At 57.3% G+C, this 17,682-nt stretch overlaps 1 protein-coding gene across 1 annotated transcript in view; it reads left to right on the top strand.

Moving 5' to 3' along the window:
- The window catches only part of Galnt2 (polypeptide N-acetylgalactosaminyltransferase 2), a 112,388-nt gene extending 97,662 nt beyond the window's left edge, over positions 1 to 14,726 (top strand). The window contains exons 8-16 of the mRNA XM_021650113.2: positions 128 to 215; positions 1,620 to 1,707; positions 2,055 to 2,158; positions 4,557 to 4,683; positions 5,762 to 5,854; positions 6,054 to 6,137; positions 7,385 to 7,511; positions 10,097 to 10,216; positions 12,430 to 14,726. Of these exons, the coding sequence (XP_021505788.1) occupies positions 128 to 215; positions 1,620 to 1,707; positions 2,055 to 2,158; positions 4,557 to 4,683; positions 5,762 to 5,854; positions 6,054 to 6,137; positions 7,385 to 7,511; positions 10,097 to 10,216; positions 12,430 to 12,585 (987 nt within the window). The 3' untranslated portion in view covers positions 12,586 to 14,726. The remainder of the gene's footprint in view (positions 1 to 127; positions 216 to 1,619; positions 1,708 to 2,054; positions 2,159 to 4,556; positions 4,684 to 5,761; positions 5,855 to 6,053; positions 6,138 to 7,384; positions 7,512 to 10,096; positions 10,217 to 12,429) is intronic.
- The last annotated feature ends 2,956 nt before the right edge of the window (positions 14,727 to 17,682 follow it).

Below are 17,682 nucleotides of genomic sequence, written 5' to 3'. Positions count from 1 at the left end.
GCCAGCTGTCCCCTGTCATGCCACCCCTCCCCAGCCCATGTGGGACAGTGGTGTCTGAAGAAAGGCCTGCTGGGACGGCAGCTCCTGCCTGGCTGGGGTCGTAACCTCTCCCTTTGTCCCTGCTCAGGACAGGACGCGGGTGGTGTCCCCGATCATTGACGTCATTAACATGGACAACTTCCAGTACGTGGGCGCCTCTGCCGACCTCAAGGGGGGTAGGTGTCCGTGACTGGCTAGGCCTCTGACCGCTGCGGTCCTGCAGCGGCCATGACAGTGACACAGAATTCACGCTGTAGTGTGGGCTGGGACTGGCACTTCACAGAAAGGACTGGACCTGCTTCCCTGGCAGAAACAGCAGCTCATTGTCCACCCTGTTGTCCCATTCCTCTCTCTTTGGGAGATGTTATGACTAAAGCTGGGGGAATTTGCGCTGTCCCTGCAGATGGGAACAGAGGGCTCCCTACCCACTGGGGGGGCTGGGCCGAGAGACTCCAGAGCCATGACCAGCAGGAGGCAGGGCCCGAGACAGAGCCGAGGACTTAGGCTGGGCCCAAAACCGGCCTTGTTTCCTCTGCCTGCTCCAGCCTCTCCTCTTGTAGCCTGCATGCCCTGGAGTCCTGCCATCCTGTTGCTGAACCCCTCGCAGCCCACCTACCAGGCACCAGTCCTACCTTGAGCTCAAGCTTAGACACTGGCCCTTCCTCCCCGGCCACGGAGACACGGCCTGCTTTACCGCGGGTGGCCTTTGTGTGAATGGACCAGTGTCTTGTAAGGCCACACAGCCTACAGATATTACCTTCTGGTTCCCCTCCAGGGACCCTGGAGGAATCTGTCCAAGCTTCTCCTTTGCTTCTTAAGAGTTATTGAGGCTCTGGTGCTTCTCAAGTGGGAGGGAGATTGCGTTACTGTGAGGTCAACAGTACGGGCCTGTACGGTCCTGGTCCGTGCCTGGAGAGCCGTGGGTCCCCAGAGGGGCTCTGTGCTGCACCGTGGCTCTAGGAGCCAGCTGTGACTCGTCCCCCGGCCCCCAGTCTGTGTGCACAGTTCTGGTGGCTGCAGCGGCCTCACACTTGTCTTTACACAGTTTAATACCAGAAAATCCGGTCAGGCATTGTCGAGCATATCTGCAGTCCCAAAATTCGGGGGCTGAGGCAGAAGTGCTCCAAGTTCAAGACTGACCAGACTACCTAGTGGTTCCCCATGTCGGAATAAAAAAAAGGTTAGGGCAGCCGGAAAGACGGATCAGAGGCGAAGAGCACACACTGCACTCCGTGGCCTGGAGTCCCGGCACTCAGACCGGGCGACCTGAGTGAGACTCCAGCTCCAGCGTCGCCTGGACGCTGGCACCCGTGTGCACAGCCACACGCAGACACAGACACACGTGCGGTTTTGTCTTTTTAGAAGAAAGCTCGGCCCTCCATTTGCTTTGGAGGGTTGGGAAGGTTTCTCGGAGGTCCGCGTACACCCACCGCCCCACTTCTCTCCCCTCCCCACCCCTTCACCTCGGTCGTTAGGTTGGGTGACAGCAAGTTCTCATGACGTGCTCATGGTCAGGCGGCTCGGGCGGCAGCCAGTGAGAGCCCGTCTCTCCTCACTACTGTTTGTTTTGCGGCCGGCAGGTTTTGACTGGAACTTGGTGTTCAAGTGGGATTACATGACGCCGGAGCAGAGACGGTCGCGCCAGGGAAACCCGGTGGCCCCAATAAAGTAAGCGTGCCGCGCCGTGCAGGCCCGGCCGCTGGGCCTTCCACCCCCGCTCCCCGGCCGCTCCTAGGCCAGCATCTGCCCGTGCTGCACAGTGACGGGACCCGAGGTTCTCTCCTCAGTCGACTGCTTACAAGGCGTCTGCTGGGGGTCTGGGTCGCCTCCTGTTTACGATGTAGTCTTTTCTGGAGCAGAGTGGGGTGGTGTGCTGTCCCTATGGTCAGGCCCGCAGTTCCTGAAAGTCGAAGGTCCTAGACGGTCACTAGAGGCCAGCGGAGAGAGAAAGGCCCCTCAGAGCACCGCAGAGGCCGCCGGTGGTGGGCTAACGCTGGCTCTCCTCTCCCTGTCAGGACCCCCATGATTGCCGGCGGCCTGTTCGTGATGGACAAGCTGTACTTTGAAGAGCTTGGGAAGTACGACATGATGATGGATGTGTGGGGGGGCGAGAACCTCGGTACGTACGCCCCAGCCTCGATCCGCCAGCCCTGCCGTGGCGAGGGGTGCGGCACGCTGCCACGTTAGCGAGTAGGGAGGCCGCGAGCGGGCGTTGAGTGGGCAGACCGGCTCCTGCACACGGCACACACCCTGACCACAGGGGCGACAGTAAGGTGTGTGCTTGGTGTCGGGATGGAGGAGGCGAGGGTTCAGCCATCCCTGCTCAGAAACCAGCCGCTGTCACGCCCTTGACCTGGGGAACCCGGAATGTGCACCTCCCTCCGAAACAGAAACACAGCTGTGCCCGGGCTCTGGCTAACTAGAATGGTGACGGGGCTGGGCAGCTGCTGGGGTGGCCGAATGTTGTCACGCATGGCACAGAGCGGGGCACGTGGAAGGTCTTCAGAGCCTTCTCCACTGCTTTCAGGAATCGTGTTTTTAACGACCCGTGAACATTGTGTTTGCCCAGGAATGGGACACGGCCGCTTCACAGGTGGTGGTCTATGGAGGCCGCTGTCTTCAGGGCCTCACCAGACAGATGAGAAGGCTGCAGCCAGCTTGTTTGGGCTTTGCTTCTTGTTTTACTTGAAGCCTTTGATTTCAAGTGTTTGTCATTCAGAGCTCACTTCTCTCACCATCAAGAGTTTAGTTTCTCTCGTCCTTACGCAAGTGTGCGAGGAACGGGGACAAGGAGAGGGAGCGAGCACGACGCCACTGTCACTTTGAGTACTTTTTCTTGTGACAGACACTTTGATAGTTCCTGTTAGCTTAAAAGAACAGCTTCAGCTAGCCTGTCGTCCGGGCATGTCTTTTGAAGTTGGTGAAGGCATTTCGTCTGGACACCTCTGCCCAGCGTGATGAAAAGCTCTGGCTCCATGGGGAGGCAAAGGAGTCAGTCTCCTTCCCATGTCCCAATGCAGTGTTGGCCTCGGGTGGAGTTTCGTGAGCAAGAAAGGCTTTGAGGTAGCGGGCCTGAGAGGGCCCTGAGCCTCTGCACAACAGGTTACAGGGGCTGGAGCCACCCCGTGGGCCAGCATGTGTCGCAGGAGGCCACACCTCAGGAACCTCGTGGTTCTGAGAGCACAAATTGACAGGCATACTCAGCCAGCATCCTGTGTGTCACCCTACAGGGTTGCTCTGCATCTAAGGTGACCTGGCCTGAAGCCCAGGAGGAACGGGTGTGATGGAGGAGGCTTTCGGGCCTGGGTGAGGTCAGACCATTAGAAGGCCTTCCCTCCCTGGAGGTGTGATGTCGTCTGCCCCTGGGGGTGCAGACCTCTGCTCCCAGCTCCTTTTGCTGGTGCCATGCAGGCCCTGGCATTCCCAGCCCACGCAGGCTTGGTGGCTGTGGTATGGAAAGGAGAGTAAGGGTGCCTGACTTCTGGGGACAGAGCTGTTCCTTGAGGCGGGCCCTGGCGGTGTGGTCCCATGCTGTCAAGGAGGCTGTGGAAGGCACACTCCCTGCCTGGGGCTGAAGGGGGCTGCCCAGGCTGAGCCCACCTGGCTCCCAGCCTGCCCGCTGGCTCAGCAGATGTCCGCCGCGAAAGCTCCAGGCTGAGTCTTCTGCAGCATATTGAGTTTTCTTCCTGAGATGCGGGGCACATCTTTCTCAAAGTGTTGTTGGAAGAGCTGGGAACAGCACCCTGCACCTGTCTGTTCAGGTGGTGCTAGCCACACAAGGGAATTGGAATCTGGCCGCTCTTCCCAAGGGAATCACTCCTGTGCCTTAGCCTGCCCTCTCCTCCCCCATTCCGGGCAGGGCTTCAGGCTGCCCTGCCTCTGTGACAGCACACTGCTCTAGAAAGCTTAGCCCTCCACAGCCACACTGTCTACAAAGATCCTGCCTCGGTTTTTCTCTGTTCCGATTGGTGGCTGTGCTAGCTCTGGAGATTCCTCACCACACCAGCCCATGCAAGGACTGTGTCCGCAGACTAGACAAGCTTGCTCTTACATGGCACTTGGTCTTCCTGTTTAAAACAGTGTCTTGCTAAACTTAGGGTAGGTGACTGTCCCTGGTCCCCACCCTGGAAACTTGGTTGCCATCTGGACCTGCTGACACATGAGGGCAATAGGCAGGGCCTCTGTTTTCCCTGGCAGGAAAGCCCAGTGCATCCTGGTACATGTTCAGTTTACAGTGAATGTGCTCTGTGCATGTGTCTGTAGCTGGCAGCTGTGGTGTCGCTGGGGTGCACAGACTTAGTCTGGAAGGCCTGTTGTCCTATCGTGTTTTCCGAGCATGTATGGTCTCAGGTATGCTAGGGCGCTGGCCTGTCCAGGCTCCTCCGTAAGCTCCAGATCATGTTCTGGGAAGCAGCCTCACTGTTGAGAGGGAGGTATGGAGATGACTAAGGCCGGGCAGCTGCCACGAGGACAGCAGCTGTGACACACTGATAGTTACCCAGTTTCCTTCCTACCAGAGATCTCATTCCGCGTGTGGCAGTGTGGCGGCAGCCTGGAGATCATTCCGTGCAGCCGTGTGGGGCATGTGTTCCGGAAGCAGCACCCCTACACATTCCCAGGCGGCAGTGGCACTGTCTTTGCCCGGTAAGTAGTGAGAGGCCGGCGCCCGGCCTCTGTCTGCTCAGACTGTGGGGGACAGTGCCCTTTGACATGCATGACCCCAAGCTGAGGACCGGGGCAGCAGCTAGTGTGCAAGGTGGCATTCCAGCGAGAAAGGAAGCTGTCTCGGTGTGCTCCACCGTGGCGGTGCTGGCTGGGAGCAGATGTGTCCCTTAAAGGCTCGTCCGAGGTTTAGACAGAGCCCGGTAGGAGTGTCGTGTGGAAGCTTCATGGCCGGGCGAGGGGACGTGGAGGGCAGACAGCCTTTCATCACCTCCCGGTAATGCCACCACACTGTGACCTAGTGACACACGAGACCCAGAGTCTGTCTCAGTCAGCTGGGCACAGTCTACACCTGTGATCGCGCTGCGTCAGAGCTCATCAGCGTTTTTCCACTCCAAACTGGGAGTTGAGGACATTCTCACTCCCTGTCCTGTCAACCTGGAGGGCAGTTTCCGGGGTTACCTGCCCCTCCCCTATTCTGGGACAACAGGAACGTGTGTCACGTTATGGGGAGCGTGAGCTCCAGGTGGAAACCTGTGTGGCAGCTTCAGCATTCAGAAGGCCTTACTGCAGGGAGGCGCTCCACCTACAGGGCGGCCAGTCCCTGCCGAGTTGCCCTTCCTGCTCTGAGCAGGCCTGCCGCTGACTGTGAATGCAGCGGCTTCCCTGGGTGTCATGGGCGTGAGCTCTCCACGTTGTCATCTCTGAGGTTCCCTGAGAAGGAAAGCAGAGTTAGGGGAGCCTGGTTCACCGTCCCGGCATGCCAGCGTCCATGCCCGCTGTGGAAGGCGGGTGGAGTCTCGTGCTGTGCTCTCCCAGCACCTTCTCTTCCGTGGCAGGGCAGGTTTTCAGTTGGCGGCTGTGCAGCTGCTCTTGATAACCTGTGCTGTGACAGTGGCTCCGAGACCGTGAGCACGTCCCACAGACCCTGAGGCAGCTGCTGCTGCACGGCGCCATGCTCGCGGCCACTGTCCTTGCACACGCTCCGGCAGACGTGCACAGACAGGTGACTCGGGGAAGGGCGGGAGTTGTGGCTCAGGCGGGTTTACTCCGCTTTCAGGAACACCCGGCGGGCAGCTGAGGTCTGGATGGACGAGTACAAAAACTTCTACTATGCAGCAGTGCCTTCCGCCCGAAATGTGCCCTATGGAAAGTGAGTGCTGCCCGCCCTGGCCCTTCTAATGGGGACCTGGCGCACTGGGGGGCCTCTAGTCCATGCCAGCAAGGCTCTGGTGGGTCTGGTGGGAGTGGGCAGGTCGTGGGCACCAGAGGCTGGACAGCCCCCGCCACACCACTAGGCTACCTCACTCACACCCGAATTTGGGACTGAATCTTATCCCCCTTTTCTCCAGTATTCAGAGCAGGCTGGAGCTCAGGAAAAAGCTGGGCTGCAAGCCCTTCAAGTGGTACCTGGACAATGTCTACCCAGAGCTGAGGTAAGTCCTGGAGGCCTGAGTGTGCCTTGTGAAGGCTGAGGGGAAAAGATGACCAGGTTGCTGGCTCGCAGGGAGACGCGTGCTCCCACCCCACAGGTACCCTGCTTATGCAGAGTTCCGCTTGCTCGGCGTGAGCCTGGGAGAGTCCCGGAGCACTCCTGGTCTGCTCTGTCCCCTCTTGAGGCGGTGTCTCCAGAGCAACATCTGCTCCTGCTCCGTCTTCTCCCAGGGCTACCTTCCTAGGGAGTGTAGAGTAAGATTGACAGTGACCAGCTCCTACAGGAGCAGAATAGCGGAAATGCCCTGCCTAACCTTCAGCATCGCTCCTCCTGTGAGCTGCCCAGAGCTGTGTCCTAAGAACACCTCTGACCCAGCAGAGGACCAGTGCGCCTCTGGTAACAGGTACTGCCAGGTTGTTTCGTCTTCATGGCATGCCCCTGAAATAATTTCCACACAGGAGAAATAGTTTTAGAGCGTGACCCTTAATCAGCAGACCACAGGCTAGGTGTGGTGCACATATCCTTAATCCCAGGACTCAGGAGCAGAGGCAGGCAGATCTCTGAGTTCAAGGCCATACTGGTTCCAGGACAGCCAGGACCACACAGAGAAATCCTGTGTCAAAATAAAACAAAAAGAAAGAAAAAATCAGGTGACCACAAATCCTGTGTCAAAATAAAACAGAAAGAAAGAAAGAAAAAAAAAAAATCAGGCGACCACAGCCAGTGCCTCTCAAAGGTAAGGCCAACTTGTCTCCTGCCTGAGCACCCAACACCTGCATACACTCTGCCCAGCCAGGCGGACCTCGTCTCCCTCCACCCATCTGGACGTGCACACTGAGTGGCGTAGTCCCGCCAGCTGTGCCCCACAGGCAAGGTCTCAGCCTGTGGAGAAATACAAGGCTTTCTAAGACAGCAAGCAACAGCCCAGCCTGTGGGTAGCGCTCTCCCTTACCAGAGCACAAGGAAATGGCTCCCTTACAGTGGTTTTGTTGTTTTGAGATAGGGGGTTTTACCCTCTAGCCCAGGCTGGCCTCAAACTCTCATGGAAATCCTCCCTCAGCCCTCTGAATGCTGGGGTCACAGGCACACGCCGTCATGCCTGGCCCACTCAGTCTTCAGAGTTAGAAATCAGAGGCTGTAGCCTCGTCGTGTGAGTGACATGAAGCCTCAGTGGAGACCATGTGCAGAGGGCTGAGCAGGAAGTGCAGGCCCACAGAGGCCTTGGCTCTTACAGGAAATTCCTTTCAGGGTTCCAGACCACCAGGACATAGCTTTTGGGGCCTTGCAGCAGGGAACCAACTGCCTGGACACCTTGGGACACTTTGCTGACGGAGTTGTTGGGATTTATGAGTGTCACAACGCTGGAGGAAACCAGGTAGGCGGGCAGCGTGACACTTTGCTGACGGAGTTGTTGGGATTTATGAGTGTCACAACGCTGGAGGAAACCAGGTAGGCGGGCAGCGTGCGTTCCCCTGCAGGCCCGGAGTCCTCAGCTAGAGTTCTGGGCTTCTTCCTGTAGAGCCCCGATGCTGCAGCAATCTCAGAGCCAGCCGGGGTGCTGCAGGTACTGACAGACCTTGAGCTGCGCGCCTGCTCTGGGCAGCCCAGCTCTGCAGCCCAGCAGAGGTCAGGGCTCACTGGAGGAAGCTGGCGCCATCACTGCTGTTGTGCCGGCCCGCGTGTGCACCCGTGCATTCCCGTCATAAACTGCCTGGTCCCGCTCAGCGCGTGCTCAGCCTCAGCCTTCTCAGCTGGAGGACCACTGATGGTGAAGACCAGCACACGCTGGATTCTGATCCTCAGCCAACTTGGTGATTGACCCAACTTTCCACTCACCCAGGAGACCTCACCCCACGGCCCTCAGTGCTGTCCACAGACACATGTGCCATGATGGAAAAGCGTGAGCACATGGGTGCTGTGATGGGCCTGCCAGGGATCCGGTCTTCGATTTCATTTAACGCTGCTGAATTTAAATCCGGGCTGCCGTGTGTGGCAATGGCTGGCACTCCAGTGCCTGCAGGGGTCCAGAGGCAAAAATGACAGCAGCAGCTGTCCCTACGTGACCTAGTCCCCTCTGAGTTGATGCAGAGTGAAGCTCTTTGGGTCAGGTGCATGGGGTGGGAGACATTTCCTCCTGGCAGTGCTGGCAGCGTGGATGGGGCTCTGGTGTCTGAGCCTCAGTGGCATGTAGGAAATGAGAGAACTGACGGCCATGCTTTTTAAGGATGGCAGCTCATAAAGGCACTTCCTAAGTATTTTACAAATTCAGGTTGCTGAAGGACCAGCACGGAGGTGGCCACCACTGCTGCTTGCATGGCCAAGCGGACCTTGGGAGTTCAGTGTCTCACCCTTCTTAACACACAATGTGACCTGTGACCTTCCTGGTCGGCCATGGCCCTCCCAGCATCTTCCACACTCATTGCATGGAGACAGTCTAGGTCCCGGTGACTCTCCTGACCATAAGCATCTGTGGCCACACAAGGGTGTGGTGGGCCAGGGTCCCGGGCGTCCACACCCTAGAGCTGCATCTCCACACGCTGGCCCGTCTGGAAGCAGGCACCCTGGATCTAGCAGACACACACAGCACCTGCCGCTACAGCTGAGGAGAGAAAGGGTTCCTTTTGACTCGAGCTCCATGGAGCACATCACAGCGTCTGAGGAAGCTGGTCACATTGTCCACCATCCGCTGGGGAGGCCAGACTCCAGAAGGCTTACTCCGTGACTCTGCACCAGATCCTCTGTCCTTGCAGCCCCTTCTCTTTCCCTCCACTGCTCCCCACCCCCACCCTGTGCGTTTCTCAGAGTGTGGAGACCACATGTCCCCACGGCAGCCCTGAAGTGGGAGTTCTGCCTCATTGGGTTTCCGTGTCTTGCTGCCAGCAGACGATTGCTCAAAGTTAAGCCAGGCTTCTCTGGTGACTGCGTGTCTCCCTCTCCGCTGCCTGTGGCCTGGAGGAGAACATGCAATCCCTGTTGCACTTACAGAATACATTCATACATCTTCATTTTCCCACTGAGGGACACAGAGGTCAGAGGGGGTACTGGGCTCGCTGGGGCCTCCACTTCTAGATCCTGGGGGCCTGTGGGTTGCCCAAACCCTTAAAAGGATCGGGTTCTTAAGTGACTTTAGGAATCCCTACATAGGGCCTTCTCCCAGCCGCTGCCACCATAACTGGCACTCCCTCTGTCCCCCATCTTCCGTGGCTCTACATGATCATGTTTATCGTTCAAGGAGGTAGTTGGCAGCCCTGCCCTCTGCGTGTACACGTGTCTGAATTCTAAAAGCATAGGCAAGAATATTTAAATTCATTCAGACCCGGTTTTCCTGTCTGCAAAGTAACATACAAAACCCTCCCGTGGCTCCTGTGAAGAGGCGTGAGACAGCTCGGCACATAGGGAGAGTCCAGTTAGGAGGAGCCGTGCTGTGTGCTAAGGAGCAGACTTCCTGCAGGTTCAGAGGACTGATAACACCGGCAGCTCCCACAGACTTCAGCGGTGCACATACTCGCCGAAAGCTACAGTGTGTCAAGAATAGAGTTTTCACAAAGTCAACCTACTTCAGCCCAGAGTCGTTCCAGAAGAACGTAGGAGGGATTGTGGGTTAGAGCAGGACAGCTGACCTGGATCTCTGGCTTGTAGTCTTGACCATGGCAGTCTTTTGAAACAGCTCGTTCTGGTCACTGTGTTAGCTGCTGTTCTTGCTAACGTGACCAAATACCTGACAGAAGTGACGTGGGTTTATTTTGGCCCCTGGATTGGGAGGAGGGTCCGTTGGTCATGGCTGCCAGGGCCTGCAGCTGAGGCCGCAGGACTGTGCACGTCTGCAGGGGTCTGTGTATGCAAACGCGTTTCCCTCCGAGGCGGGCTCAGCAGCCAGGGGTGGCTGTGGCGCTCGGCTCCGCTCGGCCCGGGGTCCTGAGTGAAGTCCGAAGGCCTGCCCTGACTTGGCGTCTCTTCCAGGAATGGGCCTTGACGAAGGAGAAGTCGGTGAAGCACATGGACCTGTGCCTTACTGTGGTGGACCGCTCGCCTGGCTCCCTCATCAGGCTGCAGGGCTGCCGGGAGAACGATAGCAGACAGGTGTGTCACTCGGGAGCAAGCCTTCGAGGCGGGGACAGTGACTAGGGCCTAAGGCCAGTTGCTGTCCTGCACTAGAGGTGTCGTGTCCACAGTCCCAGCCTCATTCCCTTCCTCAGGCCACAGGACGTTGATGTGAAATCACGTGATTTCGTAAAAACATTGATAAACTACTTGCTTTTTCTGCTTAACTTTACAAAAATTCCAGTCTAAATGGTTAAAGAGCTGAGTCTGACCTAACACATAGACTTACCAACAGAGTGGGCCATACCCAACAGGAAGTGGGAATCTGATCTTCTCCATGGCTGGCAGTTTTGTAGCATAATGTTTTCCTGAGGTTCAGGGCCACAGCAGCCTCCTCAGCTCCCTGCTGGTCTCCAGATTACTTCCTCCACTGGGGCAGAGCTTATTGGAAGCTGGCTTGTTTTGTCTACATATTCCCTGGGGATCTTGGACAGTCCACCTCTCTGAGCCCTCGGGTGACAGTTGGCATTAGTGGCAGCGTGCAGGCCTGGCGGTCCCCTCTAACCTGCTGCAGTTGGCGTGTGGTCAGTCTGCCCACTTTCCCTCCCTAGAAGACAAGTATATGGAGAAAGTGGGCGTGAGGGCCCCCAGAGCCGCACACAAGCATCCTTCCATCCACCTACTCTCCCAGAGGGAGGCAGAGGCCTTGTTTCCCTACCCACCACCACCTTGGAGGTGTGCCGCACAGCCAGCATCTGGTTCCTGGTTAGGTCCTGGGTGCGAGAGAAATGCTTGCACAGGGTCATTTCTGGCCCCATAGCTGGGTACCCTGTCCTTGTCCTGCAGAAGCCCAGCCCACCCTGTGCTCACCCTCTCTTGTGTCATCTCTGTTGGCACAGTTGTCTGACTTCAGTCATACCCTGTAGGATGAGATTGTGAGTGTTGAACCGAGGAAGGCCGCTGTCCCCTGGACCTGCTTAGAACATAGCCAGGCCTTGAGGTGATTTGACATAAGGTGGTGATAAAGTGAGACCTCTATCTGGTCTCTAAAACTTTAAAAGAGAAAACAAGTTGTTGCCGTAAGCGGCAGTAGAAACACCTGCCCCAGTGTTTCTCTTGGGGTCCGTACCTGAGCTTCTAAGACGGGGCTACACTCGGTCCTTCTGGGTGATGAGCAGAGCTGTGAGCCTCCGCCTCTGAGGGTAGGGAGAAGCGTTTCAGTAAATGCAGCGCACACTGCATCCGGTCGGCGCCAGCGCTGAAGACCACCCCCAGGGACGCCACCTGCACTGCTTCCTAGCACCGCTGTCCAGCGGACGCTTCAGCACGTGCCAGAGTCAGGTTCTGCTCACCTCACGCTGTCAGGAAGCTCAGAGGACTTGGCAGACTCCAAGCATGCTTTCCGTGGCAGTGAGGGGGACATGAGAAAAGTGCTAGCATCAGGACCCAGGACAGAAGGAGACAGTGCGGCGGCAAAGCCTCTCAGGCCGCCTGCCCCGGCTCACACTGTTGGCAAGGAACTGGGCGAGCAGGTAGGGAAGTAACCAGGGCCGAGAGCCGCTCACGTCACCATGCTTCTGGAGGGTCAGCCTCGTGCCCTGGGTCATGCTCTGCCCCCTGGCCTGCCACCGGGAAGCAGCTCCTTGGCATGCCTCAGTGTGGTGCTACACTGACCAGTGGCAGCCTTGAGTTTCCAGGCACGAGTATGTGTGCATTTGCACAGTCTAAGGGGAGAGGAGGCAAGAGTGAGAAAATGTTGTTCCCTGTGAGAAGGCTTTTCAGAAATACTTACTCCAAGGAGCTGTAATGCATGTACAAAAAATTAGAGCCACAGGCCTTGTTAATGAAAGGGGAGCTGTGGGGAGAAAAAGTGTGTGATTTAAAAAACAAAAGTATAAATGTGTAAAGAGGATGTTTATGTTGCTTGTTAAACAGCAGGACAAGGGCGCCTCCGGCTTCTTGAGGCCATTAGGGCTCTGTGCACAGCACAGCGCATTGGTGGCCTTGCTGGCTGTGGCTGGCTCTGGTGTGCTAACGTTCCCCAGAGCATTGTAGGTGTACCGTGTGCCAAAGAGCGGCACGGAGGGCAGTGGGCACTCATGAGCAGGGGTGTGTGCAGACAGCAGGTGTGTGCCCAAAGCAGCCTGCAGGCCCTGCGCTGGCCCTGGGCTCCTGTGCCTTGGCTGTGCTCTCATCTGTGCTCTTGTCTGTTGCCTTGGCTGTGCTCTCATCTGTGCTCTTGTCTGTTGCAGAAGTGGGAGCAGATCGAGGGCAACTCCAAGCTCCGGCACGTGGGCAGCAACCTGTGCCTGGACAGCCGCACAGCCAAGAGCGGAGGCCTGAGCGTGGAGGTGTGCGGCCCGGCCCTGTCACAGCAGTGGAAGTTCTCACTTAACCTGCAGCAATAGGTGGCCCCCGCCGTCTGCCTGTACACCAGCCACGTTTGGCCATCACAGCATTGTTTCTGACACTTTCCGCAAAACTATATACCTCAGTGTTCCATCGTGATCTGAAAGTCTCAAGTCTTCAGCGAGGCGTGAGCTGTACAGAAGAGGAAACGGGCCCCTGGGGCTCAGGACAGAGGCTCCCTCCCAAGGCTGGCGCACTCTGCCACTTTCCACTTCCTGCTCACGCCCAGCAGAACAGCCCAGTGCTGGTCGGAACAAGTGGACAAGCAGCAAGCATGTTTCTTTGAGGACAGGGGGCAGGGCAAGTGCCCTCACAGCAAGAACTCAACAGTCTCCATTTTGTTTTTTTACCTTTCCAAAATTGTGTGTGTGAACCGGGCATGGTGGCCAGTGCCTGTAAGTCCATCACTCAGGAGGCTGAGGCAGGCAAGACTCTGTCCAGGGAAAACAAAAGAAAGCGATGCCCAGAGAGCTGCCCTTTACTTGCAGGCTTCCTCTCTGTCCCTGTCTTTGCACCTCTGGGCTCGCTGGCCTCCGATGGTCCCCTCTCCAGCTGACATACTCGCTGTGTTAGGACATGGACTTTCCTGTGTGGCCACTAACTAGAGATTCATAGAAAGAATAATGGTCTGCTCCCCGTGCTCTCCCACATCACCCTGTGAACCCCTCAGCGCAGCTCGGCCCTGCAGAGGGGCTGTGCTCCCGGAGCAAAGGTGGCATTGCTGTCCCCGGAGCCTCACCAGCCACCCACACTGCTCTTCCAGCCGGAGGCGTCCGTTAGTGCCCATTGTCATCTCTCCGCCTAAATAGGTTACCCCTTTTGGCAAGCATTGCTTTGGGTTTTCTTTTAAAATTAGATTTCTGTTCTTTAGGAAAACTCAACCCTACAGCTTCTAACCAGTGTGAGCCAGCAGGACCCCACTGCCTGGCGACAGGCCAGGCACACTGACAGCTGTCACATGCTCTCCCCAGGCTCATAGTGGCTGAGACCCTTTGATACTAAGCAGGCTGCCACAGAGCACTGAAGAGCTTTCAGCGTGTAGGAGGACCCCACATGTCTGCAGCCCTGGTGTGGGTAACACCCCCAGGTACATCCACAGGAATTGTGGGTAGAGTTCAGACCACAAGGCCCCTGCACTCACACGGAGGACCTAGGCAGGCGTCAGCCACAGAGCTGACCTGAGCGCAGGCAGGGGAAGGGATGCCTGGGTAACCATTGTGCCCACATCTCCGCTGTCCCAGAGATCATGGGGACCAGAGCTTCAGGTGTTCAGAGGGTCCCGCCTGCGCCCAGAGGGGGTGTGGCTACGCTTCTACTGGAGGCACTCCATGTGCGCACACGCCAGGGCCACGGACCCTCTGTGAAGGCCCGGCCCGGTGCTGACTCTGTCTTTTTACCCCTGCCAAGCAACCATCAAAAGACGCGCTGTCACAGACAGGTGCCCATGTGTCTAAGTCCACACATGTCCACCTTCCAGGTAGGCTGTGAGGACGGTCACTCACAGGTACGGGTGCAGAGCTGTGGAGGACAAGGCAGGAGCACGCTGGAGCAGTCCAGACATAGTCTACGCGGATGAAGCCTGGCACCTCTGCGCCACCATTCTAAGAGTGAAAAATGGATGTGAAGCTCCATGGGCTGTTTTTAACCGAGGGTGTGAGTGGAGTCGCCCGGCCACACACTCACACCCCACCCCACCCTGCGGTCTCCTCACCTGCACCATCTGATTGGCCACCGGGCCCCGCTCAGCCCGCCTCTGAACAGAGTGGGGCTGGGCGGGCCTCGTGCAAGCCATGTTTACATGAGTGTGCCAAAGTGACCCGTCGCGCTTGCACTGCTTGTGATCATCGGGTCTGTGCCGCCCTGCCACTCCTGTTTCTAAAGCTAAGACCTTCCAGGAGCTCTGGGCGCACGCGGGCAAAGGTGGTCGTCTTCTGTGGTGGTCCTTGCGTCTCCGTGAAGCTGAAAATGATGGTATCTGTGAGTATGTTTTGCAAATTCAAAATATAGTTTGGTAATTTTTTTTCCAGTTGATTTTTAAAAAAAGAACTGCTGTACAGAGCTTGTACTTTGTCCATTTTATAGATGGAAACCATCCTTGAAATTGTTTAACTTAAATAAAGAGAAGATACTTTATAGATAACGCTCAGCTGCCGTCTCTCGGGCTCTGTGAGGTTCCAGCCCAGGCAGAGGCTGGACACGAGGCCTTGCCTCCGGGCCCGTCCCCACCTCTCACTGCTCACCTGAAGCACCCCTCAAATGCTGTAACTCTGTTGTCCGCTCATATCTGTGACAGCCCGACCAGCCCCCGCAGCGCACGCACGCTGTACAGATGCTAAGAAAATGCTGGAGACAGAAGTGGGCCCTGCCGGAAGTTACCCTGATGCTGTGCGCCCCGCTCTGTAGCCTGCCCCGACAGTTGACGCACACCCTCTAGGTACCAAGCTTTTTACACTTAAGTCGTGTGGTGCTTCTCACCAGCCTCCTGGGCCTCTCCCTCGCCACCCTGGCCCAGCGCATGTCCTCTAACACACCTTTGTGTGACCAGCTGCGTGTCCAGAGAAATAAGCACCAACCAGCTGTCTTGTAGTTTGGGCCAGGATAAGAGAGAGCAGGGACTGGCCAGGAAACGCCTGAGCCTTCTGAGACCATGGTGTGCATTCGCTCCATTATTTGAGACACCGAAATTTTGGCTCTGTGGCCACCTGAGAGGCAAAGGCAGGAACTTAGACCGTGGTACTGTCTCAGGACCTCAAAGTGTCTGAAGAGACTTAAGCCATGTTTCTTTTCTAAAAGGCCTCCCGTCCCTGGTGTACCCTGGGGCTAGGAGGAGGGTGGCAGCATGTACCCCCCCCCCGCCGGGAATTAGACCTAGAGCCACACCCAGTTCAGCTGTGCTGGGGTGTGAAGGGGAACCATGGGGGGCTTGCCCTCCACTAGTTCAGTGAGGCTCAGAAAGGCGAGCGCCGTGGACCATCACGGGAGGAGCTCTTGGGCTCAGCACTGGGTGGCGCCACGTGGGATCTGGAGCTGCCAGCTGGCTTGCTGAGAGGACGCCCCAGCACGCCTTTCCTTACCCTGGAGCTGGGGAGTTCTGCTGGAGCCATGTCACCTCCGGCTAGTTCAGAGGTAGATGCTCAGCATCCCACATAGCTTCCTGGAGACTGGCTCTGCCTCAGCGCTGAGCAAGCTGTCTGCTCCCACCACAGCATGGGACACACACCTCCAACAGCGCCACTCCGCTCCTAGAGGCCGGATGCTGATGTCAGGAGCTCGGGAGGCAGGTGGGCAGCTGCCGCGTGTGCCCTCATCCGGGCACAGAAAAGGGGGCACCACTTGCTGAGCCAGGGCCTGTGAGGCCCACCGGTGTTGGGTGGATTTGGGCCACAGTGGGATGAATGGAGCAATGACATGGTTTTAGAGAGGGCGGCCACTGGCCTGCCCAGCCCTTCCTCTCCCTGGTACCTGCTGGCGGCGCAGGGTTCTCCTCAGGAGGGTTTCATATGGGGGTGGGGGAAGCAAATTGCTGCAGCTCACAAAAGAATCTGGTCACACCAAAGACACAGCTCACAGTCATCGCGCTGGGCAGTGGGGTGTTGTCTCGCTGCTGTGATTCCAAAGAAGCAATTAATATACACACTGACGGAAGTCTGCAATAATTAGTGGAATGAAAATAGCCGATTCAGGAAAAAAAAAAAAAGCAGATAAGGAAAGGAAAGCTTCAGGGTTCTCAGAAGCACCTCAGTGTGGGTGGGCTAGTTCTTGTCTCCTTGTCTACGCTTCAGAGCACCCCCATGTGGCAGATGGGAGCCTTGCATCTCAGCACCCCCTATTGGGAGACTGACTTCCGTCTCCAGAGACGGGCTTAATTTTAGCTATTCTTTCACCTGGGTACAAGGATGCTAAGCTGTGTCCAGCAGAAACTGGCCTGGAGTAACGGTGTTACCGTTTGGCCATCCAGCACCCTGCTGGAACAGAAAGGTGACTTCAGGAGCTAGGACTCCACCCATCTTGCGCATTGGCACAGGAACTCTAGGTCCTCTGGCCCTTGGGTTCCAGAACTTTCCCAGAAACCCCTGGTTCCCAGGCCTGTGAGCACATGCTGAGTCACATCACAAGGCTCTGACCTGCAAATTGCCTGGTGTGGGTCTTCTCCATGGTCAGGTAAGCTGCCTTGCCTGTGTCTCTTTGTGTGTGTGTGCGTGTGCGTGTGCGTGTGTGTCTGTATGTCTAGGAAACCCTGACTGACACCAGAGGGTGCCCAACTTGTGTCTTACTGACATCATCTGGGAACCAGGAGAAAGTTCCAGGAAGGCTCCTCTGCTGACCTCAAACACCCACAGATAGAGCCCAGGGCCCAGGGTAGAGGGCCTGGGGTGGAGCCTCCTTCCCTCCACCTTGGAACCTCATAAGTGAGGTGGATGAGAGAGAGCAAGGCCCCAGAATAAAGGGGAGGGAAAGACCCTATGAGGGGGACCTGGGCTGTGGAGCTGTGGTTAGGGGTTGGGTTAGAGCGTGGGACTGTGGGGGAACTGGGCCTGACTCCTGCTGCCTCCCCGAGTCCCATCCCGGCAAGGCCAGGAAGAGGATGAGGGAGAGAGAGTAACGCCAGCCTGTACTGAGTTCTGTGTCACCACGGGTGCCACACAGGGAAAGGAGAAAGCACGCGAGGCCGGAATGGTGAACAGAAAAGGACAGTCAGTGACACTTACTAGGATCGGCCGTGCGCCTGGTTCAAGCGAGGCACCAGCTCTGAGACTGAGCCTGCCCTGGGCGGGGGAGGGGCACTCATGCAGTGCCATGTGTGACAAGAGGCGGGAAGGGTGGCAGGCCTCCGGGAGAGGCCAGGCCTTGTGAGAAGGGAGTGGGGGCCCGAGGCAGCCCAGTCAGTTTGGGCTTGCTGACTAGACCCACCCCTCGCACCCTAGGGCAGTCCAGAGTGGGAACCCTGTGCTCGCTTGCAGGAGTGACACCATGGTCAGGTGAGTGAAGAGGGCGTCGGAGCCTGGAGCCTTCGGCGCATACCTAGCCACCTCCAGGAGCAAAGCCGGGACCTCGACCCCGCGAACCTGCCAATGGAGACACTGAAATCTCTGCTG

This window comes from Meriones unguiculatus, chromosome 10, assembly GCF_030254825.1.
Source record: "Meriones unguiculatus strain TT.TT164.6M chromosome 10, Bangor_MerUng_6.1, whole genome shotgun sequence".
In the NCBI taxonomy this organism is placed as follows: Eukaryota; Metazoa; Chordata; class Mammalia; order Rodentia; family Muridae; genus Meriones; species Meriones unguiculatus.
The sequence above is the reverse complement of the archived record's forward strand: the minus strand, read 5'-3'. Positions and strand labels throughout refer to the sequence as shown.